At 40.5% G+C, this 27909-nt stretch overlaps 2 protein-coding genes across 11 annotated transcripts in view; one reads left to right on the top strand and one right to left on the bottom strand.

Annotated features, from left to right (window-relative positions):
* LOC115170136 (abl interactor 1) overlaps positions 1-13704 on the bottom strand; it is a 47311-nt gene extending 33607 nt beyond the window's left edge. For 2 of the 6 annotated variants that reach the window (XM_029726461.1, XM_029726465.1), the window contains exon 1: positions 13498-13701. In XM_029726461.1, the coding sequence (XP_029582321.1) occupies positions 13498-13614 (117 nt within the window). In that variant the 5' untranslated portion in view covers positions 13615-13701. Of the gene's footprint in view, positions 1-13497 lie in introns of all 6 variants that reach the window. The other 4 variants (XM_029726463.1, XM_029726466.1, XM_029726462.1 and 1 more) reach the window with 3 other exon arrangements.
* A 483-nt stretch (positions 13705-14187) lies between these two features.
* Positions 14188-27353, top strand: LOC115170135 (acyl-CoA-binding domain-containing protein 5). Of its 5 annotated transcripts, none has more exons than XM_029726457.1 (13): positions 14188-14282; positions 14624-14741; positions 15286-15409; positions 16339-16411; positions 16582-16729; positions 17050-17097; positions 19027-19248; positions 23105-23175; positions 23339-23510; positions 23816-24021; positions 24134-24187; positions 25646-25755; positions 26043-27353. In XM_029726457.1, the coding sequence occupies exons 2-13, from the start codon at positions 14663-14665 to the stop codon at positions 26053-26055; spliced, it is 1320 nt and encodes a 439-aa protein (XP_029582317.1). In that variant the 5' UTR covers positions 14188-14282; positions 14624-14662; the 3' UTR covers positions 26056-27353. The 5 variants fall into 5 exon arrangements, with proteins under 5 accessions (XP_029582317.1, XP_029582316.1, XP_029582318.1 ...); XM_029726456.1 differs by having other exon boundaries at positions 14621-14741; XM_029726458.1 differs by having other exon boundaries at positions 14593-14741.
* The last annotated feature ends 556 nt before the right edge of the window (positions 27354-27909 follow it).

Genomic DNA, 27909 nt, shown 5'->3' with positions numbered 1-27909 from the left:
GCGGTCACAAAATTCCGTCAGCCGGTGATTGTCAAGCAAATAACTGTCGGCCTCACTGTAATTGACTGTTAATTAACATAAACAAATGTAGCATCTCCTGGCTTCCACACATTTCCTACAAGCCACTGATGCAGACCTTTGGAACTGTACATTCATATAGCCTACACTTTCACAATAAATCCATTATTTATTTTAGACAGGTCTAAAGAAGCATGGTATTAAGAAAATTCTATTTCAGAAGAACAGAATAGCATACTCTGAGTTGTCCTTATGTTTGGTCCTGATCTGGCAATGCCATACGGCTGTGGGCTACAATTTATTCATTCAGGTGAGAAAAAACATCACCCAGATAGGCCAGTCGTTTGAGACACTCATCATCATGCAAGCGGTCAGACAAGTGAAAATTATGGTCAGTAAAGAAAACTTTAAGCTCGTCTCTCAATTAAAAAAAGCTTGTCAATACTTTGCCCCTTGATAACCAGCGCACTTCTGTATGTTGTAAAAGCGTTACATGGTCGCTGCCCATATCATTGCATAGTGCAGAAAATACATGAGAGTTCAGGGGCCTTGCTTTAACAAAGTTAACCATTTTCACTGTAGTGTCCAAAACGTATTTCAAGCTGTCAGGCATTCCTTTGGCAGCAAGAGCCTCTTTGTGGATGCTGCAGTGAACCCTGTCATGTCTTTTGCGGCATCAGTACAGATACCAACACAAGCAGCAGCTACGTTTGGCTACATACGGACCGTTAGTGGAATTCCCGTGAGAGAGTAACGGTTAATGTGATTGGATGTTAATTATTTGACTAGGCTACCTGCATTTGACATTGAGTTGTTATTTCACTTAACACTAGATGGTTGAATTTTATTTTGCCAGTGAAACGAGGCTACTCAGGCGATAAAAAAACCTCACCCAAATGTATAGCCCAGTTGGAAAATATAAATGGACTGTTTGAAAATGTGAAGAAAAAACACATTTAAAAAAAAATGAATCACATTTTTATTTGGCATACCCCGACAGCATTGCGCGTATCCCGTACACTAGTTTGGGAATACCTATAGTAAATAATATGTGTGTGAAATTTGTTTTACTTTAGAATGGCCCATTATTATGCACCTGAATAGAAAGAGAGGCAGCGGGAAAAAATACATGTCATCTATGCACTTAAATAGCGAACGGAGGACGCTTTTCCCTGGGGTTTATTTTCATGCCAGCCAGGTAGGCTATACTCCTGTTGTAAATATAAGCAATGTGTTTAATATTAGGAAAGTTGACAAATAAATAAAGTAGGCCTAGCCTATAGAAAGCTGATCCTCCTCTTTTTAGTAGAGGCCACCACTCTATTTTCTTGCACAATTGCATAGCCGATTGAAATGTTGCGCAACATGAGCTCATGGGCTCTCATGAAGTGATTGATTAGATTTTCGAATACATTTTCATTGATGTCAAGAGTGATTAAAGAGACAATAGAGTGCTGAGTACCAGGCAGATTGCAAGTTTGGTATACTACTAATGACCATAATCAGCTTCAGAGCTTGGAGAAGCCTAATTACCGTGACGGTCACTTGGAATTTGGCTACCTTCATGCATCGTGACCGCAAGTGTGACGGTAATACGGTCACCGCAACAGCTCTAAGTATACCAAACATGAAGAACAAATTCCTAATATTGAATATTCACCTGGTCAGTCTATATCATATAAAGAGAAGGTGTTCTTAATGTTTCGTGCACTAAGTGTATATCCCCAATGCTTTCATTCATCTGAATAATAGTACAGTATGAATGAGTGACTTTAAATACCCATAATTACATTTTGCATTTGTTAGAAATCAAACCATGGCTAAAGCCTTATCATTGAAAGCACCTAAGTCAACACAATGAATGGGCTGAGTGAATGAATTTGGGAGAATGTCTGTCTCATCTGCAGTGGTGGCTTTATTTAACTATAAGGCAAGGGGGCACACATACAATTCAGGGTCCTTGAGGACAAGCGGTACATCTCAGTGTTAGACAGAGAAGGATTAGGCTATTGACCATCAATCAAATTGTAATCAAATGTATTTTATAAAGCCCTTTTTACAGCTGTCACAAAGTGCTTATACAGAAACCCAGCCTAAATCCCCAAAGAGCAAGCAATGCAGATATAGAAGCACGGTGGCTAGGAAAAACACTCTAGAAAGGCAGGAACCTAGGAAGAAACCTAGAGAGGAACCAGGCTGAGGGGCAGCCAGTCTATAAGGCCAGAACGTTCTCCTTTTAAACATTGAACCAAGAGCCACACACTCCAAAAAGTGTTTTGCCACGGCTCCCGAGTGGTGCAGCGGTCTAAGGCACTGCATCGAGGTGTCACTAAAGACCCAGGTTCGATCCCAGGCTGTGTCACAACCGGCCCTGACCGAGAGTTGCATAGGGTGGTGCACAATTGGCTGAGAGTCATCCGGAATAGGGGAGGGTTTGGCCGGAGGGGCTTTACAAATCAAATGGTCACATACACATATTTAGCAGATGTTATTGCGGGTGTAGCGAAATGCTTGTGTTTGTAGCTCCAACAGTGCAGGTGTACCTAACAGTGCAGTAGTATCTAAAACCAAGTCACACAAATCTAAAAGTAAAAGAATGGAATTAAGAAATGTATAAATATTAGATTGAGCAATGTCGGAGTGGCATTGACTAAAACACAGTAGAATAGAATACAGTATATATATATATATATATATATATATATATATGAGATGAGTAAAGCAGTATGTAAACATTATTAAAGTGACTAGTTTTCCATTATTAAAGTGGCCAATGATTCCAAGTCTATGTATATAGGGCAGCAGCCTCTAAGGTGCAGGGTTACGTAACTGGGTGGAAGCAGGCTAGTGATGGCTATTTAACAGTATGATGGCTGTTTTCAGTCTCTCGGTCCCAGCTTTGATGCACCTGTACTGATCTAGCATTGTGGATGGTAGCGGGGTGAACAGGCCGTGGCTCGGGTGGTTGATGTCCTTGATGATCTTTTTGGCCTTCCTGTGACATTGGGTGCTGTAGGTGTCCTGGAAGGCAGGTAGTTTGACCCCGGTGATGCATTGGGCAGACTGCACCACCCTCTGCAGAGCCCTGCAGTTGAGGGTGGTGCAGTTGCTGTACCAGGCGGTGATACAGCCCGACAGGATGCCCTCAATTGAACATCTGTAAAAGTTTGTGAGGGTTTTAGGGGCCAAGCCAAATTTCTTCAGTGTCACGCTCTGACCTAAGAGAGCTGTTTTTTCTCTGTTTAGTTAGTTCAGGGTGTGATATGGGTGGGCATTCTATGATTTTTGTTTCTATGTTTAGTTCTTGTTTTTCTAGTTCTATGTTGGAGTTTTGGGATGATCTCCAATTAGAGGCAGCTGGTTCACGTTGTCTCTAATTGGAGATCATATTTAAGTTGGGGGTTTTTTCTATTGTGTTTGTGGGTAGTTGCATTCTGTTTAGTTTCTGTACCTGACAGAACTGTAAGTTGATTGTTTCCGTTTGTTATTTTGTCTTTAGTGTTCTTTTTGAGTTAATAAATATCATAATGAGCACTCAACATGCTGCGCTTTGGTCCAGACTGGAATAGGGAGAGATTGAATATGTCCGTAAACACTCCAGCCAGCTGGTCTGCGCACAGATGGACTCCAATCAAGTTGTAGAAACATCTCAAGTATGATCAATGGAAACAGGATGCACCTGAGCTCAATTTCTAGTCCAATAGCAAAGGGTATGAATAGTTATGTAAATAAGGTATTTCTATTTTTAATACATTTGCACAAAAACAAATAAACAAAGGTTTTCGCTTTGTCATTATGTGGTATTTTGTGTAGATTGATGAGGAAAAACATGAATTTAACCCGTTTTAGAATAAGGCTGTAACGTAACAAAATGTGGAAAAAGTCAAGGGGTCTGAATACTTTCCGAATGCACTGTATCTGTAAGTCGAGCAGTAAATTTCAAACATAGATTCAACCACAAAGATCAGGGAGGTTTTCCAAGGCACCTATTGGTAGATGGGTAAAAAAGAAAAAAGCAGACATTGAATATCCCTTTGAGCATGGTAAAGTTATGAATTACACTTTGGATGGTGTACCAATACACCCAGTCACTACAAAGATACAGGTGTCCTTCCTAACTCAGTTGCCGGAGAGGAAGGAAATCACTCATGGCTTTCACCATGAGGCCAATAGGAGAAAACTGAGGAGGAATCAACAACATTGTAGTTACTCCACAATACTACCCTAATTGACAGAGTGAAAAGAAGGAAGCCGACAGAAAACAAATATTCCAAAACATGCATCCTGTTTGCAACAAGGCACAAAAGTAATACTGCAAAAAATGTGACAAAAATTCACTTTCAGTCCAGAATACAAGTGTCATGTTTGGGGCAAATCCAATACAACACATTACTGAGTACCACAATCCATATTTTCAAGCATGGTGGTGGCTGCATCATGTTATGGGTATGCTTGTAATCGTTAAGGATTGGCGAGTTTTTCAGGATAAAAAAGAAACGGAATGGAGCTAAGCACAGGAAAAATCTTAGAGGAAAACCTGGTTCAGTCTGCTTTCCACCAGACACTGGGAGATGAATTCACCTTTCAGCAGGACAATAATCTAGAACACAAGGGCAAATCTACACTGGAGTTGTTTACCAATAAGACAGTGAACGTTCCTGAGTGGCCAAGCTATAGTTTTAACTTAAATCTGCTTGAAAATCTATGGCAAGACTTGAAAATGGTTGTCTAGCGATGATCAACAACAAATTTCACATAGTTTGAAGAATTTTGAAAATAATAATGGGCAAATATTGTCCAATCCAGGTGTGGAAAGCTCTTAAAGACTTACTCATAAAGACTCACAGCTGTAATCGTTGCCAAGGGTGATTCTAACATGTATTCAATACTTATGTGAATACTTATTTAAATAAGATATTTCTGTATTTCATTTTCAATACATTTGCAAAAATATCTTAAAACATGCTTTAACTTTTTCATTATGGGGTATAGCGTGTAGATGGGTGAGAAAAAAAAAGATGTATTCCATTTTGAATTCAGGCTGTAATACAACCAAATGTGTAATAAGTCAAGGGGTATGAATACTTTCTGAAGGCATTGTACATCAACACTTGATCACCGGAGGTAAACAAGTAAAACCACAGCAAAACACTCCCTACTGTAGTTAATATTGTAATTCTAAGATGAAAATATTCTCCAGGGGACACGATTGTTTGAAGTTGTTTGTCAACTGAAGTAATTTCATGATAGTGATCACTGCAGATATTAGGATATATTTTTTAATTTGAGCCAGTTTGCTATAGCAGGAAAATAATCCAGCAGCAACAAGAAATTTGAAATATTATGTGGAATAAAATGGACATTTTTTGTAGGGGTTGATACATTTTTTTTGTTAGGGCAAATTGGAAATTACAAAAAAAGTGGAAATTACAAACTTTAGAAGGCTTTTTATACCTTGAATACATTACAACTTTGCATGTCCTGCTGTGTAGGAAAAGTGTCAGCAACAAAATAGTGATCAAATTAAGATCCTACATCTGTAAGTGATAGTACATTACAACACAAGACTGCTCATCTGAATCCATAGCACAGGGGAAACTGACAGGGAAAACCATCCCACTCAACACATTTGACCCCCTTTACCCCATCTCCTTTAAATCCTGTAGACTAATAGTTGTATCAGGGATCCTCTGCATAGCTGATGACAGTTGAATCACCCAATGGAGTGTACAATACTCACTGACCTGTGGTGTTCATTTCTCATCTAATTTTCCACTAATTACATGTGTTAGCTTCCGAAACAGGTCGCCTGAACATGATGAGATGATGATGTCTATTAATGGGTCAATCAAACACAATTAAGAGAGTAGGCTTGAATTATGACAACCTAGAACCTGAGGGTAACTGAGGACATGCTCAAACATAAGTAGGCGATTGGATGAGGACTGCCATTGAGAGAACTGATCCTGAAGCATACACTGAGTATACCAATCATTAGGAACACCATCCTATAATTGAGTTGCACCCCTCCCCCCCCAGCACAGCCTAATTTCTTTGTGCCATGGACTCAACAAGGTGTCGAAAGTGTTCCACAGGGATGCTGGCCCATGTTGACTCCAATGTCTCTCACAGTTGTGCCAAGTTGGCTGGATGTCCTTTGTGTGGTGGACAATTCTTGATACAATTTTCCAGAGGAAGGCAGATCTCCATACTCTCCTCTGTTGGCTTGTGACCTGGATTCACTCGGTCTAGACAGGACCTGGTATCAGTGATTCACTCGGTCTAGACAGGACCTGGTATCAGTGATTCACTCGGTCTAGACAGGACCTGGTATCAGTGATTCACTGCTTCTAGACAGGACCTGGTATCAGTGATTCACTCCGTCTAGACAGGACCTGGTATCAGTGATTCACTCCGTTTAGACAGGACCTGGTATCAGTGATTCACTGCTTCTAGACAGGACCTGGTATCAGTGATTCACTCCGTCTAGACAGGACCTGGTATCAGTGATTCACTCGGTCTAGACAGGACCTGGTATCACTGATTCACTCGGTCTAGACAGGAGCTGGTATCAGTGATTCACTCCTTCTAGACAGGACCTGGTATCAGTGATTCACTCGGTCTAGACAAGACCTGGTAACAGTGATTCACTCCTTCTAGAAAGGACCTGGTATCAGTGACTCACTCCTTCTAGAAAGGACCTGGTATCAGTGACTCACTCTTTCTAGAAAGGACCTGGTATCAGTGACTCACTCGCTCTAGACAGGAGCTGGTATCAGTGATTCACTCCGTCTAGACAGGAGCTGGTATCAGTGATTCACTCCGTCTAGACAGGACCTGGTATTAGTGACTCACTCGGTCTAGACAAGACCTGGTATCAGTGATTCACTCCGTCTAGACAGGACCTGGTATCACTTTTCACTGCTTCTAGACAGGACCTGGTATCAGTGATTCCCCCCGTCTAGACAGGACCTGGTATCAGTGATTCACTCCATCTAGACAGGACGTGGTATCAATGATTCACTCCGTCTAGACAGGACCTGGTATCAGTGATTCACTCCATCTAGACAGGACCTGGTATCAGTGATTCACTCCATCTAGACAGGACCTGGTAACAGTGTTTTACTCCGTCTAGACAGGACCTGGTATCAGTGATTCACTCCGTCTAGACAGGACCTGGTATCAGTGATTCACTCCATCTAGACAGGACCTGGTATCAGTGATTCACTCCGTCTAGACAGGACCTGGTATCAGTGATTCACTCCGTCTAGACAGGACCTGGTATCAGTGATTCACTCCATGTAGACAGGTCCTGGTATCAGTGATTCACTCCTTCTAGACAGGACTTGGTATCAGTGATTCACTCCGTCTAGACAGGACCTGGTATCAGTGATTCACTCCGTCTAGACAGGACCTGGTATCAGTGTTTTACTCCGTCTAGACAGGACCTGGTATCAGTGATTCACTCCGTCTAGACAGGACCTGGTATTAGTGACTCACTCGGTCTAGACAAGACCTGGTATCAGTGATTCACTCCGTCTAGACAGGACCTGGTATCACTTTTCACTGCTTCTAGACAGGACCTGGTATCAGTGATTCCCCCCGTCTAGACAGGACCTGGTATCAGTGATTCACTCCATCTAGACAGGACGTGGTATCAATGATTCACTCCGTCTAGACAGGACCTGGTATCAGTGATTCACTCCATCTAGACAGGACCTGGTATCAGTGATTCACTCCATCTAGACAGGACCTGGTAACAGTGTTTTACTCCGTCTAGACAGGACCTGGTATCAGTGATTCACTCCGTCTAGACAGGACCTGGTATCAGTGATTCACTCCATCTAGACAGGACCTGGTATCAGTGATTCACTCCGTCTAGACAGGACCTGGTATCAGTGATTCACTCCGTCTAGACAGGACCTGGTATCAGTGATTCACTCCATGTAGACAGGTCCTGGTATCAGTGATTCACTCCTTCTAGACAGGACTTGGTATCAGTGATTCACTCCGTCTAGACAGGACCTGGTATCAGTGATTCACTCCGTCTAGACAGGACCTGGTATCAGTGTTTTACTCCGTCTAGACAGGACCTGGTATCAGTGATTCACTCCTTCTAGACAGGACCTGGTAACAGTGATTCACTCCTTCTAGACAGGACCTGGTATCAGTGATTCACTCCTTCTAGACAGGACCTGGTATCAGTGATTCACCCCGTCTAGACAGGACCTGGTATCAGCGATTCACTCTGTCTAGACAGGACCTGGTATCCGTGGTTCACATCTCCATATACACTGAGTATATCAAACATTAAGAACACTTTCCTGATATTGAGTTGGACCTCCCTCCCCTTTTTTACCCTCAGAACAGCCACAATTCTTTGTGGCATGGACTCTACAAGGTGACGAAAGCATTCCACAGGGATGCTGGCCCATGTTGACTCAATGCTTCCCACAGTTGTGCCAAGTTGGCTGGATGTCCTTTGGGTGGTGGACAATTCTTGATACACATGGAAAAATTTGAGCGTGAAAAACCCAGCAGCATTGCAGTTATTGACACAAACCGGTGCGCCTGGCACCTACCACCATACCCCGTTCAAAGGCGTTTAAATATTTTTTTGTTGCCTATTCACCCTCTGAATGGCACACACAATCCATGCCTCAAGTGTCTCAAGACTTAAAAATCCTTCTTTAACCTGTCTCCTCCACTTCATCTACACTGATTGAAGTGGATTTAACAAGTGACATTAATAAAGGATCATAGCTTTCACCTGGATTCACCTGGTCAGCCTATTTCAGGGAAAGAGCAGGTGTTCTTAATGTTATGTCCACTCAGTATAGCTCAAACCAGATAGCCTATTAAAGCTATGAGTCACACTCATCCCCAGAAGAGAGAGAACAGGAATAAAGGAGGAGGATGTCATGGGGAGAATCTCAATTGCATACTCCTCACATCCTCTCTCCTCTCGCCTCATTCTCAAAACCCACTGGATGAGAAAGCCTGAGGTCCTTCCCCTCTGACCTTCTGCTCTAACCGTATGAATAATATCCAAATGCATTAGAATCTCTCATGGCTTCACGTTAAAAACAAATTACTGTCCAGTCTTCTGATTTTCTTTAGGAATGTTATATTCTTCAAAAAAAACACAGTATTTTTCAGGCCAGTTAGTACATGCTGGCAACACGCATAACCACCAAACCAGACAGGCAAATTCAGGGCAGCTAAGACAACCCAAGCCAAGGACAAATCAACTTAAATCTACAGTTTTATATAGAGCCATAGCTGAATGGAACTCTTTACCAATCCATATTTCTCAGGCAAAAGTAAATCCACCTTCAAGAAATAAATAAAATAACATCTAATGCGATAAACCATATGACTGGACAGGAAATAGAAAGAACATCTAATGTGATAGACCGTATGACTGGACAGGAAATAGAAAGAACATCTAATGTGATAAACCATATGACTGGACAGGAAATAGAAAGAACATCTAATGTGATAGACCATATGACTGGACAGGAAATAGAAAGAACATCTAATGCGATAGACCATTTGACTGGACAGGAAATAGAAATAACATCTAATGTGATAAACCATATGACTGGACAGGAAATAGAAAGAACATCTAATGCGATAGACCATATGACTGGACAGGAAATAGAAAGAACATCTAATGTGATAAACCATATGACTGGACAGGAAATAGAAAGAACATCTAATGTGATAGACCATATGACTGGACAGGAAATAGAAAGAACATCTAATGCGATAGACCATTTGACTGGACAGGAAATAGAAATAACATCTAATGCGATAGACCATATGACTGGACAGGAAATAGAAAGAACATCTAATGCGATAGACCATATGACTGGACAGGAAATAGAAATAACATCTAATGCGATAGACCATATGACTGGACAGGAAATAGAAAGAACATCTAATGTGATAGACCATATGACTGGACAGGAAATAGAAAGAACATCTAATGTGATAGACCATATGACTGGACAGGAAATAGAAAGAACATCTAATGCGATAGACCATATGACTGGACAGGAAATAGAAAGAACATCTAATGCGATAGACCATATGACTGGACAGGAAATAGAAAGAACATCTAATGCGATAGACCATATGACTGGACAGGAAATAGAAAGAACATCTAATGTGATAGACCATATGACTGGACAGGAAATAGAAAGAACATCTAATGCGATAGACCATTTGACTGGACAGGAAATAGAAATAACATCTAATGTGATAAACCATATGACTGGACAGGAAATAGAAAGAACATCTAATGCGATAGACCATATGACTGGACAGGAAATAGAAAGAACATCTAATGTGATAAACCATATGACTGGACAGGAAATAGAAAGAACATCTAATGTGATAGACCATATGACTGGACAGGAAATAGAAAGAACATCTAATGCGATAGACCATTTGACTGGACAGGAAATAGAAATAACATCTAATGCGATAGACCATATGACTGGACAGGAAATAGAAAGAACATCTAATGCGATAGACCATATGACTGGACAGGAAATAGAAATAACATCTAATGCGATAGACCATATGACTGGACAGGAAATAGAAAGAACATCTAATGTGATAGACCATATGACTGGACAGGAAATAGAAAGAACATCTAATGTGATAGACCATATGACTGGACAGGAAATAGAAAGAACATCTAATGCGATAGACCATATGACTGGACAGGAAATAGAAAGAACATCTAATGTGATAGACCATATGACTGGACAGGAAATAGAAAGAACATCTAATGCGATAGACCATATGACTGGACAGGAAATAGAAAGAACATCTAATGTGATAAACCATATGACTGGACAGGAAATAGAAAGAACATCTAATGTGATAGACCATTTGACTGGACAGGAAATAGAAAGAACATCTAATGCGATAGACCATTTGACTGGACAGGAAATAGAAATAACATCTAATGCGATAGACCATATGACTGGACAGGAAATAGAAAGAACATCTAATGCGATAGACCATATGACTGGACAGGAAATAGAAAGAACATCTAATGTGATAAACCATATGACTGGACAGGAAATAGAAAGCATCAACTGAATGTTGTGTTTCCTGTCAGGTATTTTAATGATCTGTATTGTCTACTTGTTGAATGTTTGTGAAGTCTTGATTGTGGTTGTTTGTAATGTTTTGTTAATTGGTGTTGGACCCCAGGAAGATTAGCTAGCGTTATGGCGTTAGCTAATGGGGATCCTAATAAAAATTACAAAATTACAAATTTCCTCCAATGGGATTTGAGATTCTCCTAGGGTAGACAACAGAGTGGGACAATTCCCACAGAATCAAGCTAATTGCAGAGGTCTAAAAATGTCACCTGGAAGGAAACCACGGTAATAATGCTCTCCATTCAGAGTCATACACTTGATTAATGCTCAGAAGCAGAACCACCTTCTCTCTCTCTTTCAGTCTGCAACTGAATATGTTGTTGCTCTCCCCTGCCCCATGCAGTCAAAATCACCCCTTTACCAAACCTAACCCTCTTTCATCTTGGTAGGTGGTACCTTATGGTGGAAAACATACATGATACTAACCTGCTACAACTCCCCTAATCTCCAAACCCCTATATCTTTACCAATACTAACCAGTCTTTTATCTTGTGATGGGAGACCCACATTATACTAACCTGGTACTTTAGAACTAGGGGCCCTACAGGTTATACTAGTTAGATATGCCTGCTGCTACTAAATAAAAAAGAAATACTCGTGGAGGGCACGGCCTTAACACATTCATGATTCATCGATGAGTCAGTAGGATATCATGTGAAGGGGGATTTAGGGTGGGGCCTCAGCTGTGACAAATACGGTTGTTTATGGGTTTCCTTCCTTTATAGATAATAAAACATAGATTATTAGTTTGAGGCCTACAAGCTTGACTTGAAGCTGGATGACGTAAAACTAGATGTTTAAATGAAGTAGTTTGCCTGTCATTACGGATTAGGCTTTTGATGGGTACTGTGTCCTTCTATTATTTGGTTATAAAGGTGCTATAGCAAGCCTCATGACCTGTAGTGTTCCCCAATTGGCATCACTGATGAGCTATCCAACTGCACCGTTGGGTTCATCTGGATGCTACAATATGACGTAACCGGTGGCCCCATTGGTTGCTCCTTACATCTCCAGCTGTTCTGTGAGAGTCATCGTCAGAGCCTCAACAAAACGGCATTTCTGATCCTGCCGCCATTTTGTATTTTTATATTTCACATTTTTGGACCAGTTGACAGTAAAAGCTTAGGCCAGGTGTGTGTAAACAATGGCAGCATGTTCTTAATCCAATATACAGACAATAATCCAGATTATTAAAATGTAATCCATTTGTCTGGGAGAGAGGAACAAAAAAATAATCGATGGAGTAAAGTAATATTACATTCTCAGACACACTCGTGGAGCACAAATCAAATGTGCAAGTCACATTTCAGTCTGAAATGTGCTTTATGGCATTTGCAATCCATTGCCACAATGTCAATCTGATAGACAGTGATAACGCGAATGTCTAGCAACCCGAAGGTTGCGTGTTTGAATCTCATTACAGAAAACTTTTGCATTTTCGCTAATTAGCAACTTTGTAAAAACGTAGCGCTTCTTAGCTACTTTGCAACTACTTAGCATGTTAGCTAACCCTTCCCCTAACCTTAATGCTTTAACCTAACTTCTAAACCTAACCTTAACCCCTAGGGGGGAAAAAGCCTGCTCAAACGGCAGAGTTGATATCCGCGCTTATAAACCCAGGGTCGTTACAATATCATACGTTTTCGCAAATTCGTAACATATTGTACAAATTGCAATTCATAACCTATTCTCTAATTGCAATTCATAACTTATTGTACGAATTGTACTCCGTAGCATATCATACGAATTGTAAATCGTAGCATATCTTACGAAATGGATGATGTACATCCACAAATTAATACGTACCATACGTAACATAAATTACTAATCGATGGGCTCCTCGATTTACGTTTACTATGTTACGTCTACCCCTGAGTCCTGGTTGTATTATGATGAAACGAATAAAACCATTTGGCCTATTCGATAGCCTACCTATCAACGAGAATGCAGTCAGTGACAAGCCTTGGTCATAACAACGACACACCCTCTGAATAGTCTCCAACAGCTTTGTAAATTGATATCAAATGGCTGGTGAAGAGTGGTCAACCACCCGAACAGTGCTCTTATATGAAAATAGAGCTCGGGATGGTAACCACAGTTTTAGGCATATAATGATTAGGTCGCCTTTTTATTTATTACATTGCCAAAAGCCTATTTCGTGATTTAGATATCTGTCTAGAGGTCTGGAAGAAACATTTCCTGTCCCCGGTTTCACTCAGTTCTTGAACATTAGGCTACAAATCCGACGAATTCCGCATATAATTCAGCATTTTATCAGCGATTTAATTATCCTTACCTGTACATAATTGTTTTCACAGTATTCTGCAACCCTCGATAGATTTTGGTAGCTTTCCACAAGCGCTCGTTTACCGGCCGGAATTTCTTCCTCTAGCAACATTTGTAGCTCTGCCATCTTACATCTCTCTGCATTTCTCTCCTCCCTTTCCTTTCGATGAGGCAAAGCGATGATGCTTTTTGGTGTGGTGAGAAAGGGGCTCCCCCGCCTGGTATTGTGGGATTTCTGGCCTCGATTTGATCACTGTTACATTTTACCGCGCTCGGCGACTCGTTGTCAACTGTGATTGGTTCAGATACTACATCGATTAGTTGTGGATCAATTGAATTTGAGTTCGATTGTGGCTTGTTGAACCCAGAGCTGATGAAGAGGGGATCGGGTCTAGTGACACAAAGTAGCCAGTGATGTCGCGCAGCTTTTGTTGCAATCTATATGTTACATTTTAACATTTTGTCCTCGCGCGCGTGTGTATCTAATATATATATATATATGCTTTTTAAAAAGGTAGACAAAATGTTGTCCCAGTCAGCATTGTCTCCCATATTAAATCCCACATTCAGAGAATTGTGGGCCTTGTAGGAATCCTAAGGGAAACCCATTGGTTCACTGTGTAATTCGTGGTCAAAAAAACACTACAACTCCCATAGCAACTTTGGGACTCGTATGTTTCGTGGTGTTCGGTTGGACCGAATTTGAGAGGTGCTGTCGGAACAGTCAGCCTGGTTGCAGCCAGCAGGCTATATGTAGACAGCAGTGGGTTTAATCCATCCAGAGACATGCATAGGGTGAGTTTCTTAAACGTAACCTTCTATCGATTTGATTCTTCTTTTTTTTTTTACATTCACTCTGATTTGAACATATGGATATAACATTTTGACAATGTTTATGCAACAACTAAATAGCTTAATAATTACCTCAGGCGAAAATAAGATAACAAGCCTATTATGCATGTAGTTTATAGTATCCATAATACGGTACCCTTTACGAGGTCCGTGGGTATTAATTAGGCCCGTTGATTTCAATGACACATTATGAAAGCCTGTTGAGAACATTTTCATTTTACATGATTTCTGCCATGCAACTTTGTTGTCACAGAGGTGACCGAATGTTAAATCTCTTTAAGAAGTGACGATTCTCCGCCTGTCATCCTGGTTGTGACAAAGCAATGAAACACGCCGAAGAAGACGAGCTCGAGACCCGATTTGATGCCGCAGTGCGAGTGATACGGAGTTTACCCGAAGATGGTAGGCTAATTATCCACTAATAACTACACTAGCCTATACATCAAATCGGCCCCTGAACTGTGGGCCATGTCCTGCGACTGAGTAGCCTATTTAGCAGTAAGCCTACCATGTGTAGCCTATGTCTGAATGAGCACCATTAGAGCTCACTCTGTTGCCACCGTTTTAATTTGGTACCTGCTTGTTAGAGGTGATTGGCTTATATTCTCTGTCTTAGATATCGCCTGTTTTGGTTGGCTCTTAGAAGGCACACTGTAAGAAGTTCTGCTGTTCTAAAATAATCTAACTGCCTTTATCAGCTTAACTGCTCGATACAATTGTATTAGGCTACTCCTACATTGTTGATGTTTGTGTTGTCATGTGAGTGAGGTAATTGCTGCATTGACTATTGGCTGCAATGTAACACTTTACATTTACATTTAAGTCATTTAGCAGACGCTCTTATCCAGAGCGACTTACACTTAATTCAAAGTATCATGTAAATCATCAAACTTCCTGAATGATCTTCTTTGTTCCCCTCTCCTATCCTTATTTGCCAATCCTATAGGTCCATATCAGCCGGCAGATGGTATGATGCTCATGTTTTATAGTTACTACAAGCAGGCTGCGCTGGGGCCATGTAATATTCCAAGACCCACAGGATACTGGGACACTGCAGGCAAAGCCAAGTGGTAAATTCTGTTTAAGGACTGGGTCGTGTTCATTAGCCCACACTGTAGCAAAATGTTTTGCAACAGAAAAACCTGAAAATTAGTGTTTCTTATTGGACATGTTCAGATAGTATAGAACCTCCCCGCTTCACTCCGTTTTGGATCGCTTTCTTCCATTTCGTGCCAACTGAACACGACCCTGGTGAAGGGTGTTGTTCTAGCAATAGGTTATCAAATCAGATGAAAGACAATTTACCGCATGTTATGAAAATAAAAATACTGCATGCCTTCAGTACTGAGACATGTACGAGATATGCCAGCATAGAGCAAGAGCACTTCTGAAAGCTCTGCTTAGGGAAGCAACCCTTTGAAATGTTGATAAGATAGCAGAAGAATGGCACGGCGAGGCTAAGACAAATGAAAAGTCGAAAAATGGGTTGTGTTTTTGCTTCAAGGTAAAAGGCTTTGCGATTAAGGAATATTACTGAATCATTTGAACTGGGATATTATGGATATGCTTAAGCCACAAAGCAGAATAACCATATTTATTCTATATTGCATGGAATATGAGTCATTCGATCAAACTACCCACTGCAAAATGTGTAATATACCATACTACCATCTTATTGCTGCACAATAACAGATTTATTAGCCACAAAAATGCCTTTCAACTATTAAAACCTGCTAATTTTTGTTTGCTGTATGATCAGACCAAATTCTGAGAGATTTTATTTCAAATATCTGATACTGTGTTTACAATAGTTCCCAGAGTTCTTCCTGGTTATCTCAAGGCCCTATGTAATGCATATCTTACACGGATCCATGGATTCATAATGAAATCCCAACTCTGAGAAAAGTATGTTGTCAGTCTGTCTCAACATTATTGAGGTTATGCAGCATTTCTTTTGTCACCCAAGTTCATATGAGACCCAAACATTGTTTGTTGCCAGGGACGCATGGAACTCACTGGGGAATATGTCAAAGGAGGAAGCCATGCAAGCGTACGTCAATGACATTCAGCTGGTAAGCATTTTTACTATGTCATCTTGAATAAATAAAAGAAGAGGAAGTAACTGCATGCGTGTACTATTGTTTTACCCTCCAGGCAGATACATTTCTGTTTCATTCAATTGATGAAACCACATTTACTCTATTTTGAAACACCAATATATTAACAATCAAATTTATGGAAGATTCTGGAGACTCTTCCAGTCACAGAGGAGGTGTCTGATCTCTTGGAGGCTCTTGGGGGGTATTTCTTCGAAGAAGTGGAGGGAGGAGTGGAGGAAGAGAAGGAGGAGGACAAGAGGGCCTACAGCAGGCCTTTCGCACAAGCTGCAGGTACCTGGTCAAAATGGATGCTGTTTTGAGCACTGCAGAACTACACGCCTCAGTTTGACTGAACACAACAATACGATAACCCCAACACATCTAGGAGTACAATTGTTCAACGATTTATGTGTTTATTGATTATTAATTAACCACTCTCATAGTCTATAAATAGTCACTAAAGAGTCAATAAATTCACACAGAAGGAGATTGTTCCATCTCAAGTAATGTAGGGTTTAGCTCTGAGGAAGATTGATCTCTTTCTCATGTTAACCTTTCCTTGCTACTAGCAGACTAATATTTCATAGTCGCCTTTTTGTCTTTTTGCTCAGTGGAAATGCAGATGCAAAAGGGGTATATCCACAAACCAAAGATGGAAGGCAAGTGTTTGTGTGGCAGTGTTGGTCCTAAACTCCATTTCCAAAGGGTCCACAGTGAACTCATGTCAGTCATCCTCACCTTGTAATCAGCAATCAGTTCTGATGAAGGAAGAGAGATGATGAGTGGACTGTTGTCTATGGCGACAATTAAAGGGATAGTTGATCCAAATTACCCATTTACCTCATATTATGGAAAACTAGAAAGTAGTCTATGGACCCAAGAATCGGTGATATATGATATGAGTTTGTCTACTTACAGTAGCTATAGTTTAGCATTAGCATAATTGATTACATGGTGCAAGCAGGACTCCTGTTAGCCTGCGCTAAACAGCAAACCTAAAGGTATCCATAAGTTGACTTCAATTTGACATTTTGGTGAACTATCCCTTTAAGGAAATAAGTGCAAAGATGTTGACGGCTGGATGAGTAGAGAAACTCATTTCGTTGTGTTTTGTGGCGTGGTTGATTGGTTGTTTTATCTTTGAAACTGTCTGGTATTGTCTCAATAGTAGAAAAGTCTGTTGCTAATGAATAGCAGCCTGTTGGTGTTAGCTGTGTAGTTGTGTTACTTATGCTGTGCTTTGTGAACGGTGGTTGTGATGCATAGACTGCTAAATGTTGTGGCAATGTAGATGCAGTCGGTCTTATCTAGAGTAGATGCAGTCGGTGTTATCTAGAGTAGATGCAGTCGGTGTTATCTAGAGTAGATGCAGTCGGTGTTATCTAGAGTAGATGCAGTCGGTGTTATCTAGAGTAGATGCAGTCGGTGTTATCTAGAGTAGATGCAGTCGGTGTTATCTAGAGTAGATGCAGTCGGTGTTATCTAGAGTAGATGCAGTCGGTGTTATCTAGAGTAGATGCAGTCGGTGTTATCTAGAGTAGATGCAGTCGGTGCTATCTAGAGTAGATGCAGTCGGTGTTATCTAGAGTAGATGCAGTCGGTGCTATCTAGAGTAGATGCAGTCGGTGCTATCTAGAGTAGATGCAGTCGGTGTTATCTAGAGTAGATGCAGTCGGTGTTATCTAGAGTAGATGCAGTCGGTGTTATCTAGAGTAGATGCAGTCGGTGCTATCTAGAGTAGATGCAGTCGGTGTTATCTAGAGTAGATGCAGTCGGTGTTATCTAGAGTAGATGCAGTCGGTGCTATCTAGAGTAGATGCAGTCGGTGTTATCTAGAGTAGATGCAGTCGGTGCTATCTAGAGTAGCTCATTATAATTATAAAGAGGTTATAATAAGGTGTCTTGTACATTTTATTGCACTGCTCAGGCTTTGGGAGTCTGGAAATCTGGAAGGATATTCAAACCAAAGTCCCAGAAAGCAAAATAAATGGCATGACTATGACTGACAAGGAGGAAAGCAAAGAGGAAAGCAAAAGCACTGATAAAGAGGTGGAGGAGGAGGAGGAGGAGGAGGAGAAAGTGGACAGTGATGAGGAGGAGGAAGAGGAGAAGGAGGAGAAGGAGGAGGAGGAGAAAGTGGACAGTGATGAGGAGGAAGATGCAGATGATGAAGCGGAGGAGGAGAGAGGTACCACAAATAGTACATATCATATTTTGAGCTGCTTCTGGACACAACAAATTAGTTATGAATACTATGTAGCACAACGTATTAACAAGCCAAACATGGTTATACTTTCGACAGTGCTATAACTATGGGTAGCTATAAAGCAGTTCAAGTGAAAGATGAGGACTGAATTTGACATGATTTTGTATGTTACCATAAAAGAGACTTCAGGACTTTTATTTCAGAGATAAAATGTCCCTGGGCCGTGCTTATATCAGTTTGTCACAATTCAAACCATAACCGCTCTATATCACTATGAAACAATGGACCGGGAGGACCATTGTTATGTCAGTGTTGTGTCATGTCAGGTTTATAACTATAATAGGCTTATTAACATGACACTAATTGTCATACTGTCCGTCAGAGAGGAAGTCCCCAGGCCCTGACATAAATCTGCTCAGGGTGAAGGACCGCAGGTGGAGGTCAGAGGTCAGCTCGTCCAACGGCAGTGTGGAGCTCAGCGTCTCCTCCATGACCAACGGGACACAGAGCTCCCTCAACAGTGAGGTGGAGGAAGAGGAACTGGCCTACTCCAAAGATCCCCTCCCGGAGAACCGCTACAGGCATCTGAACAGACACCTCAGTGGTAAGCACCAACTCCAGTAGGTGGGTTAGTTAGTAGGACCCAACTGTAGGTACTGTATTTGAGAGCACCTGTAGGAGAGACGAAACTGGGGCTGTGGCGGTCATGACATTTTGTCAGCCGGTAATTGTCATGCAAATAACTGCTGGTCTCACGGTAATTGTCCGTTAATTAACATAAACACATTTAGCATCTCCTGGCTTCCACACATTGCCTACAAGCCACTGATGCAGACCTTTGGAACATCTACATTTTAAAAAGTCTAATAAATCCATTTAATATAGCCTACACCTTCACAATAAATCCATTATTTATTTTAGACAGGTCGGCAGGTAACCTAGTGGTTAGAGCGTTGGGCCAGTAACCGAAAGGTTGCTAGATCAAATCCCTGAGCTGACAAGGTAAAAATATGTCGTTCTGCCCCTGAACAAGGCAGTTAACCCACTGTTCCTAGGCCGTCATTGTAAATAAGACTTTGTTCTTAACTGACTTGCCTAGTTAAATAAAAATGAAACATGATATGAAGAAAAAATAGTCTATTTCAGAAGAACAGACAGAATAGCATATTCTGAGTTGTCCTTATGTTAGGCCCTGATCTGGCTATGCCAAATGGCTGTGGGCTACACTAGTTCATTTAGCAGACAAGATTTGCTTCGAATTCTGTGGCATTTTTAAAATATTATTTTATAGTATGAAGAATACAATTGAACATAGCTGAATGAAAAATAAAATATATTTTCCCAAACTATTTCAGAGGGAGTGCGCACATGCGGCTATTCTGTGTTTAGCGATTAACAAATAAATAGGTACTCCTATATGCTTAATTTATAGTTATTAATGTAACTTTAGTTGTTCTACAAACGTTAGGCTATAGGTTTAGATTTTTAATACATTCTAAGGCTGCATGATGCAACTCTAATGAGGATTTGAATAAAGTCTCATGAAAGGCATGAGCTCTGCTCTGTTTCTTACGCAGGTTGTACACACTTCATCAGTCTCTCATGCACAATTTGACAAGCACTTGATAATATTCTCACCCATCAGACTATTGTTAATTTAATCTGATCTTTTCATATAGCCTACTAATATATAGTACCAGTCAAAAGTTTGGACACACTTATTCATTCAAGGGTTTTACTTTATTTTTTACTATTTTCTACATCGTAGAATAATAGTGAAGACATCAAAACTATGAAATAACATGTGAATGCGCACTGCACATATTTACTATTTATCATCAGTGCTACTTTAAAGTTTGTTTTTGGACAATAACTTCCTCTTCCAGTTTAGGTGGACGTCATATTCTATTTGTGTCTCCCCTTCTATTTGTGTCTCCCTTCTATTTGTGTCTCCCCTTCTATTTGTGTCTCCCCTTCTATTTGTGTCTTCTATTTGTGTCTCCCCCTTCTATTTGTGTCTCCCCTTCTATTTGTGTCTCCTCTTCTATTTGTGTCTCCCCCTTCTATTTGTGTCTCCTCTTCTATTTGTGTCTCCCCCTTCTATTTGTGTCTCCCCTTCTATTTGTGTCTCCCCCTTCTATTTGTGTCTCCTCTTCTATTTGTGTCTCCCCTTCTATTTGTGTCTCCCCTTCTATTTGTGTCTCCCCCTTCTATTTGTGTCTCCTCTTCTATTTGTGTCTCCCCTTCTATTTGTGTCTCCTCTTCTATTTGTGTCTCCCCCTTCTATTTGTGTCTCCCCTTCTATTTGTGTCTCCCCCTTCTATTTGTGTCTCCTCTTCTATTTGTGTCTCCCCTTCTATTTGTGTCTCCCCTTCTATTTGTGTCTCCCCTTCTATTTGTGTCTCCTCTTCTATTTGTGTTCACTCTTCTATTTGTGTCTCCCCTTCTATTTGTGTCTCCCCTTCTATTTGTGTCTCCTCTTCTATTTGTGTCTCCCCCTTCTATTTGTGTCTCCCCTTCTATTTGTGTCTTCTATTCTATTTGTGTCTCCCCCTTCTATTTGTGTCTCCCCCTTCTATTTGTGTCTCCTCTTCTATTTGTGTCTCCCCTTCTATTTGTGTCTTCTATTCTATTTGTGTCTCCCCTTCTATTTGTGTCTCCCCTTCTATTTGTGTCTCCCCTTCTATTTGTGTCTCCCCTTCTATTTGTGTCTCCTCTTCTATTTGTGTCTCCCCTTCTATTTGTGTCTCCCCTTCTATTTGTGTCTCCCCTTCTATTTGTGTCTCCCCTTCTATTTGTGTCTCCCCCTTCTATTTGTGTCTCCCCTTCTATTTGTGTCTTCTATTCTATTTGTGTCTCCCCTTCTATTTGTGTCTCCCCTTCTATTTGTGTCTCCTCTTCTATTTGTGTCTCCCCCTTCTATTTGTGTCTTCTATTCTATTTGTGTCTCCCCTTCTATTTGTGTCTCCCCTTCTATTTGTGTCTCCCCTTCTATTTGTGTCTCCCCTTCTATTTGTGTCTCCTCTTCTATTTGTGTCTCCTCTTCTATTTGTGTCTCCCCTTCTATTTGTGTCTCCTCTTCTATTTGTGTCTCCCCTTCTATTTGTGTCTCCCCTTCTATTTGTGTCTCCCCCTTCTATTTGTGTCTTCTATTCTATTTGTGTCTCCCCTTCTATTTGTGTCTTCTATTTGTGTCTCCCCTTCTATTTGTGTCTCCCCCTCATAGGCCTATTTTTTGGACAACGTGGTATTTATTGATATGTTTGTCAGTGTCAGCAGCAGTGGAGATTTTAGCATGTAAATCTTTGTTGGGGAAAAAATATATATGTGGGATGCATGGCAGCAAAGCCACTACACAACTCAACACTAAACAATACATTCATTGCACTGAGCTAGGCTGAAAAACCTGCATTTTGGAGCTGTCTTACTCAAGAAAACAAAAAACACACCACTCTTTGTTTTATTACATTGTTTGCAAACTGATATGTAACATGTATTGATGCCAAAATAACATACAAAACAGGAAAGCCCCAATATGGGGCTCAAACATGCCCTGAATGACGGGTCGCCACTGGAGCAGAGTAGGCTGCCCTGTAATTTGTCATATTAAAAAAAGATTCTGCTAATGTGTCCTGTCATAAAGTGTAGTAGAATGCATGAAATGTGTTTAGACCACATTGTTCCTGTGCAAAGAAAGAAGAAACATATCTGATATAGCCTAGGTCTACTCTACGCTATACGCATTCAGCCATGCTTTCAACTCATTTTTTGCGAACATATTATTAACCTAAAATATGACTATCCAATCTACTCGTCACATTATCAATAGTAGGCTATCTTACATAAGTCTGCAAATGTGATGATGCATGGAACATGTTATTATAAAGGTGAATGTTTATGGTGAAATTGATCTTCCCCAAACGTGAAACTCACACGCCGCCTATGAATGCCAGGTAGGCTACACCGGTTGTAAAGCAGATTAAATATGCTTCATTTTAAAAATTGAGCGATAAATATAGCAGGACGAGAAAGCTGGGATCCTCTTTTTTCAATAGTGGCCTTTCAAAACTCTGTTTTCACACGCGATTGCGCAATGACTGGGCTTACGAGAACACATTTCATTCTGTAGGCTCTCCAACTGTGTTCTAGGGGTCTACCCCCTGTCGACAGCACCCGCAAGCCAAAACATCTTCCCGTGGGAAGTGCTTTCATTAAGCATGGATCTATCCAGGGTTAAGCAGCTCAGGCCCTCAAGTTCCGCAGTCCAGCTGGTTTTAATTTCTTCATGCTACTGATTGGCTGTAGAGAACACACCAGGTAGAATCAGTCCCTAGTAAAAAAGGAAATCTGCAGGTCTGTGGCCCTCAAGGACTGGATCTGTACACTTAATATATGCAGATCAATGCTTGATTTGTCAATAATCTGACAATGATGTGGTGTGCTTCGTCCCCTCCACACAGAGCGTCTTCGAATCAACGACTCGGACAATGAGGAATTCTGTGATTCAATGGAACATTTAGCCATGGAGGAGGTAAGAAGTTCTTTCTTAAGAAATGTTGTGTGTTTGCTCCAGTAAATCAGAACTCGCTCCCGCCCTTCTATTTATTGGATTGGTTTCGTTTTGGGTAATGACGATGCAAAAGGAGCGCTCCCATTGGCCATCTCTGCATGATTATGATTGGTTGTCTTCACAGGAATCGGGAATACCCAGAGTACACTCCTCCGGGACAAGGGCAAGTCAAGCTAAGAGGAGGAGTCTTCAGGGAGAGACCCTGGATGAGGACCTGAGTCTCCAGGAAGACTCCCCTCACAGGGAGGGGCTTCATACAGAACGACGTGACAGTTGCTGGTCAATGAGTGGAATAGGTGGGGTCTGTATGGTCTTACTGTTTAAAATAAATAATGAAAAAAAGTATAAATCAATAGCATTTGATCCCTTGATTGACTTGAAACCTTTTTCCTGTGCTTCTGTGCTTTTATTCATAAAGCGTCTCAGAGTTGAAGTGCTTATCGAGGATCAGCTCCACCCGGTCCATGTTTTATGTTCTAACTGATGGCCAAACTGATCCTAGATCAGCACTTCTACTCCGAGACGCGTGTGATGTTTTGTAACTACAGGCCATGAAGTCCATAGAGTGATGCTGGCTCACTGCCCATTGTTTGTGGTATAGGTTCCAGGTCATCGGGACTAGGTTGCGGGTCACAGCTTTCTACCAGTGGAAATGTTGCAGAGGGCTGGGTTATGCAGAACAGGACTGAGGCTGTTGCCAGTGGTAACCTTAACGAGCACATCGCCATGGCACTGACCAGGCTGCAGGAGGACATGGCTAACGTGCTTCAGAGGCTTAACACTCTGGAGGCCCTGACCACATTACAGGTGAGACCCCTGTCTAAAAACCACAGTACTTTTATTTTTATAAAACTGTATCACAGTACAGTCTAAAATTATATCTGAATCATAAGTGAGACCACTGTGTGTTCATTTTCAGACTAGATCACTTTCTCAGGCTAGACAAGATGACTCCTTATCCCTAACAAGAAAGGTATGTGCTTCTGTCTAACGATACTGAACAAAACTATAAACGCAACATACACCAATTTCAAAGATTTTACTGAGTTACAGATCATGTAAGGAAATTCAGTCAATTAAAATAAATTCATTAGGCCCTACTCTATGGCTTTCACATGACTGTTGGTTGGTGGCCTACCAGTTGGGAGCTTGGGCCGGTGGCCAATAGGTCCCTGGATCGGGTCCCCGATGCCCTTGGGAGGGTTGCTTGAACCTGGTTGTTCCTGTGGGTCTCTCTGGATGAGAGTCTGCTAGATGACTGAATGTGATGTAAATGTTGAACGGCTTCACTGCAGGTAGATTGTATGTTTTAATATTCAATAAAATATATATATATATTTTTTAAAACAGATATTTGTCTGTTAGTCACAGATACCTTAAAAAAATGGGCCTCACAATGGGCCTCTGGATCTCGTCACGGTATCTCTGTGCATTGAAATTGCCATCGATAGAATGAAATTGTGTTCATTGTCCACAGTTTATGCCTGCCCATGCCATAACCCCACCGCCACCATGGGGCACTCTGTTCACGACAATGACATCAGCCATACACGTGGTCTGAGGGTGCAAGGCGGTTGTACGTACTGCCAAATTCTCTAAAACAACATTGGAGGCGGTTTATGGTAGAGAAATGAACATTCAATTCTCTGACAACAGCTCTGTTGCACATTTCTGCAGTCAGCATGGTAATTTCATGCTCGCTAAAAGTTTGAGACATTGTGTTGTGTGTCAAAACTGCACATTTTAGAGTGGTATTTTATTGTCCCCAGCACAAGGTGCATCTGTGTAATGATCATACTGTTTAATCAGCTTCTTGATATGCCACACCTGTCAGGTGGATAGATTATCTTGGCAAAGGAGAAATGCTCACTGACAGGGATGTAAACAATAAAATGTGAGGGAAATAAGCTGTTTGTGCGTATGGAACATTTCTGGGGTCTTTTATGCCATCACTTTAAATGTTGCGTTTATATTTTTTGCTCAGTGTATTAATTGTTAGAAGTCTAAGCTGACATATGTTTTAAGATTGTCATACCATGGATCATTTAGCTATTTGATTTTGAACTTGACGACCCCTTTAGGTATAAAACAAATATATATTAGAAAAATATTAGAAAAAATATTGGATTTGTCCTTTATTACTATAGCCCATAGAAACGCATTGAATAACACATTCATAAATGGCAAAAAAGACATTCAAAAAATAAAGCATAAGGAATTAGGTTTTCAATCTTCTGTCTAACTATTAAATAATAGTTAAACAAAAATTGGATTCACAATGCCAGAATCATACAGTTTTTTTTCATTGAATATCTTAAAACGTATACACGAAAGAGGTGTTTAAAAATGTGTAATGCTAAACAAGAGAAGTCCCCTCTTTAATGTCAGCATGGTTGAGAGAAATTCTATGTTGTCTTTTTTGGTTTACCAGAGTCCTTCGTGGTGGCCTTTGCACCTGTCTCCTACCACTGTGGTGTTTGCTACAGTCTGGCCTTTGATTTCTCATTGGATGGTTCATATTTACCTCCAACGAAAGAGGAAGTGAGTGTACTGTGTGTTCTATACTGTATGTCATCTGTTCCCTGGGAATCAGAGCCATGTATAAATATATAGAAAATATCTCTGAGTATATGGCTTTACTGTATAGGTGATTATATTTTCAACTGTTCTATCAGTGTTCTATCTATGTCATAGGTATCCTAACCTTGTGCAGAATATGTGCACCTTTAGGTTCAGGGACCTGTACTTTATATGTTATCAGTTTGTCACAATGATCAAAACAAATCAGCTCATTATACTAATGTGTTGTTCAACGTTTCTCTTTTCAGAAAGATAAGCTGAGGATCGAGTGGGTTATTCAAGCAAGCCAAACTCGAAGAGAATTGCCTGTACTTTTGTATAGAAATTGTACTTTTCATTTAAATTCTCTAAATGTCACTGTTTGGCACTGGACACCAGCTGTAATTGTACAGAGAGGTGATTTGTAATACATAATTCACAATTTATTTTTTATTTAAACATTGTCTGGATTTACAGGCACAATACAAGGTTTGTTTATCACGTGAAAAATATGTAATATTATTTTGATACCCCACTAATGCCATACAATATTGTATATAGCATTAGTGGATCGGTTTCCCAGATTCCCATTGGACTAAAAATCACTTTCAATGCTTTCAATGGGGATTCTCCATTGAAGTCCAAGAGATAGGCTCTTATAGCTTAATATTTTCTTAACACATAACATAGTGAACCACTAACTTGCTTGATCATTTGCTCTAATTTAAAAACAGGATGCAGCACAATATATATTACCCCTTTGTCACTTAGAATGACATGTTTCCGTTTCTCGAAAATAGGCAATACATCTGGTGCGTCACATCTGGTGTGTTTTAGGTTATAGAACACACATACGAATATAGCTAAATCGGTTTATTTCATTTGAAGAGCAGCCAAATAAATAGTGTTCAATAGTAAAAGTAGTGTTCATTGGCCTCCAAACAAAACATCACAAGTTTTACATGGCACTGCCGGAGGGGGATCAAGACATAATAGATCAATTGATGTGGTGTTGAGGTCCATGAACATAACTAGATTTTATACAGTATTTATTAACCATATTATAGTACATACTTAAGCGTACTCCTACTTGACATTGATGAATAACCTTCAACTAACCACTAATGGATTATATATTCATATTTTATTCCCAATATACGTAAATATTTCAGAATGTTTTAGCAAAGAAATCCCTGAAGAACATACAACTTTCATTAATACAGAGGGATGAGGAAGGTTTCTGTGTGGATCAAAGGCTGAACATTATTGTACAATATCTGCTGTCTATTATCATTTGCAATGAGCCCAAATCATTCACTTCCAGAAAGAAATCCTTTAGGGTTTGTAGAAATGTTATATTTTCCTAATCTTAAATAGAGATTGAAGTTTTTTTTTCTTCCTGTGAACACATTGTGTAATTTATGAGAAATTAATGATAGGAAACAACACTATAGTGCAAAATATTGTATTTGTTGTATTTAATTCAGTTACAAGAATGTATCTAAGTAGCCAATTGATGATTATACAATTATAACCTGAGATGCACCTGCAAGTTGCAATAAAGCCTCGTTCACACTGCAGACCTTAATGCTCAAATAGTTTTTTTTTTCTCTTCTTCTTCAAATCTGTTTTGGAATACTGACTGTCAAAACAGCAAATTAAAAGTGACCAATTTGGATTTGTGTGTTCAGACAGCAGTCATTTACTGACATGGCTATACTAGCTGTCATAGTAACCACGGGTGCGTGCGCACTGGCGTCATTATACCGAAGTGAGTGGCCGCCTAGAGCGGTAGATTATCGCGAACGGCATTTTCCGAGCTAAACTGACCAAGACGCACCTCCAAGAATCCCTCACATAATTCTGCCTCAAAAACAATGAACACTTCTCACCCAGTTGCATATGAGCTATTAAGCAGAGCGCTGATGCCGCCCCATGATAAGCAGCGTCCACTTTGCGAAAGTCACAGGCCCAAAATATATATTATATCCATGACCAGCAGGACTCCTCATGGCGCTGTTGGAGAGAAGCAGCGCTGCGGCTCTCCACTATACATCCAGATAGCTGACAAAAAGTTGAATGTATGTATCGTTAGGATCGTAAGAAAATCCATACGTAAATTGTTAGGATCGTAAG

This window comes from Salmo trutta, chromosome 31 (genome assembly GCF_901001165.1).
Source record: "Salmo trutta chromosome 31, fSalTru1.1, whole genome shotgun sequence".
In the NCBI taxonomy this organism is placed as follows: Eukaryota; Metazoa; Chordata; class Actinopteri; order Salmoniformes; family Salmonidae; genus Salmo; species Salmo trutta.
The sequence above is the reverse complement of the archived record's forward strand: the minus strand, read 5'-3'. Positions and strand labels throughout refer to the sequence as shown.

Excerpts from the sequence above, each read along its gene's own strand:
- LOC115170135 (XM_029726457.1), top strand. The coding sequence starts at position 14,663 with ATGAAACACGCCGAAGAAGACGAGCTCGAGACCCGATTTGATGCCGCA. Across the intron at positions 17,098-19,026 it reads CCACAAACCAAAGATGGAAG|AGAGGAAGTCCCCAGGCCCT; the intron begins GCAAGTGTTTGT and ends ACTGTCCGTCAG. Across the intron at positions 24,188-25,645 it reads CCTTATCCCTAACAAGAAAG|AGTCCTTCGTGGTGGCCTTT; the intron begins GTATGTGCTTCT and ends TTGGTTTACCAG.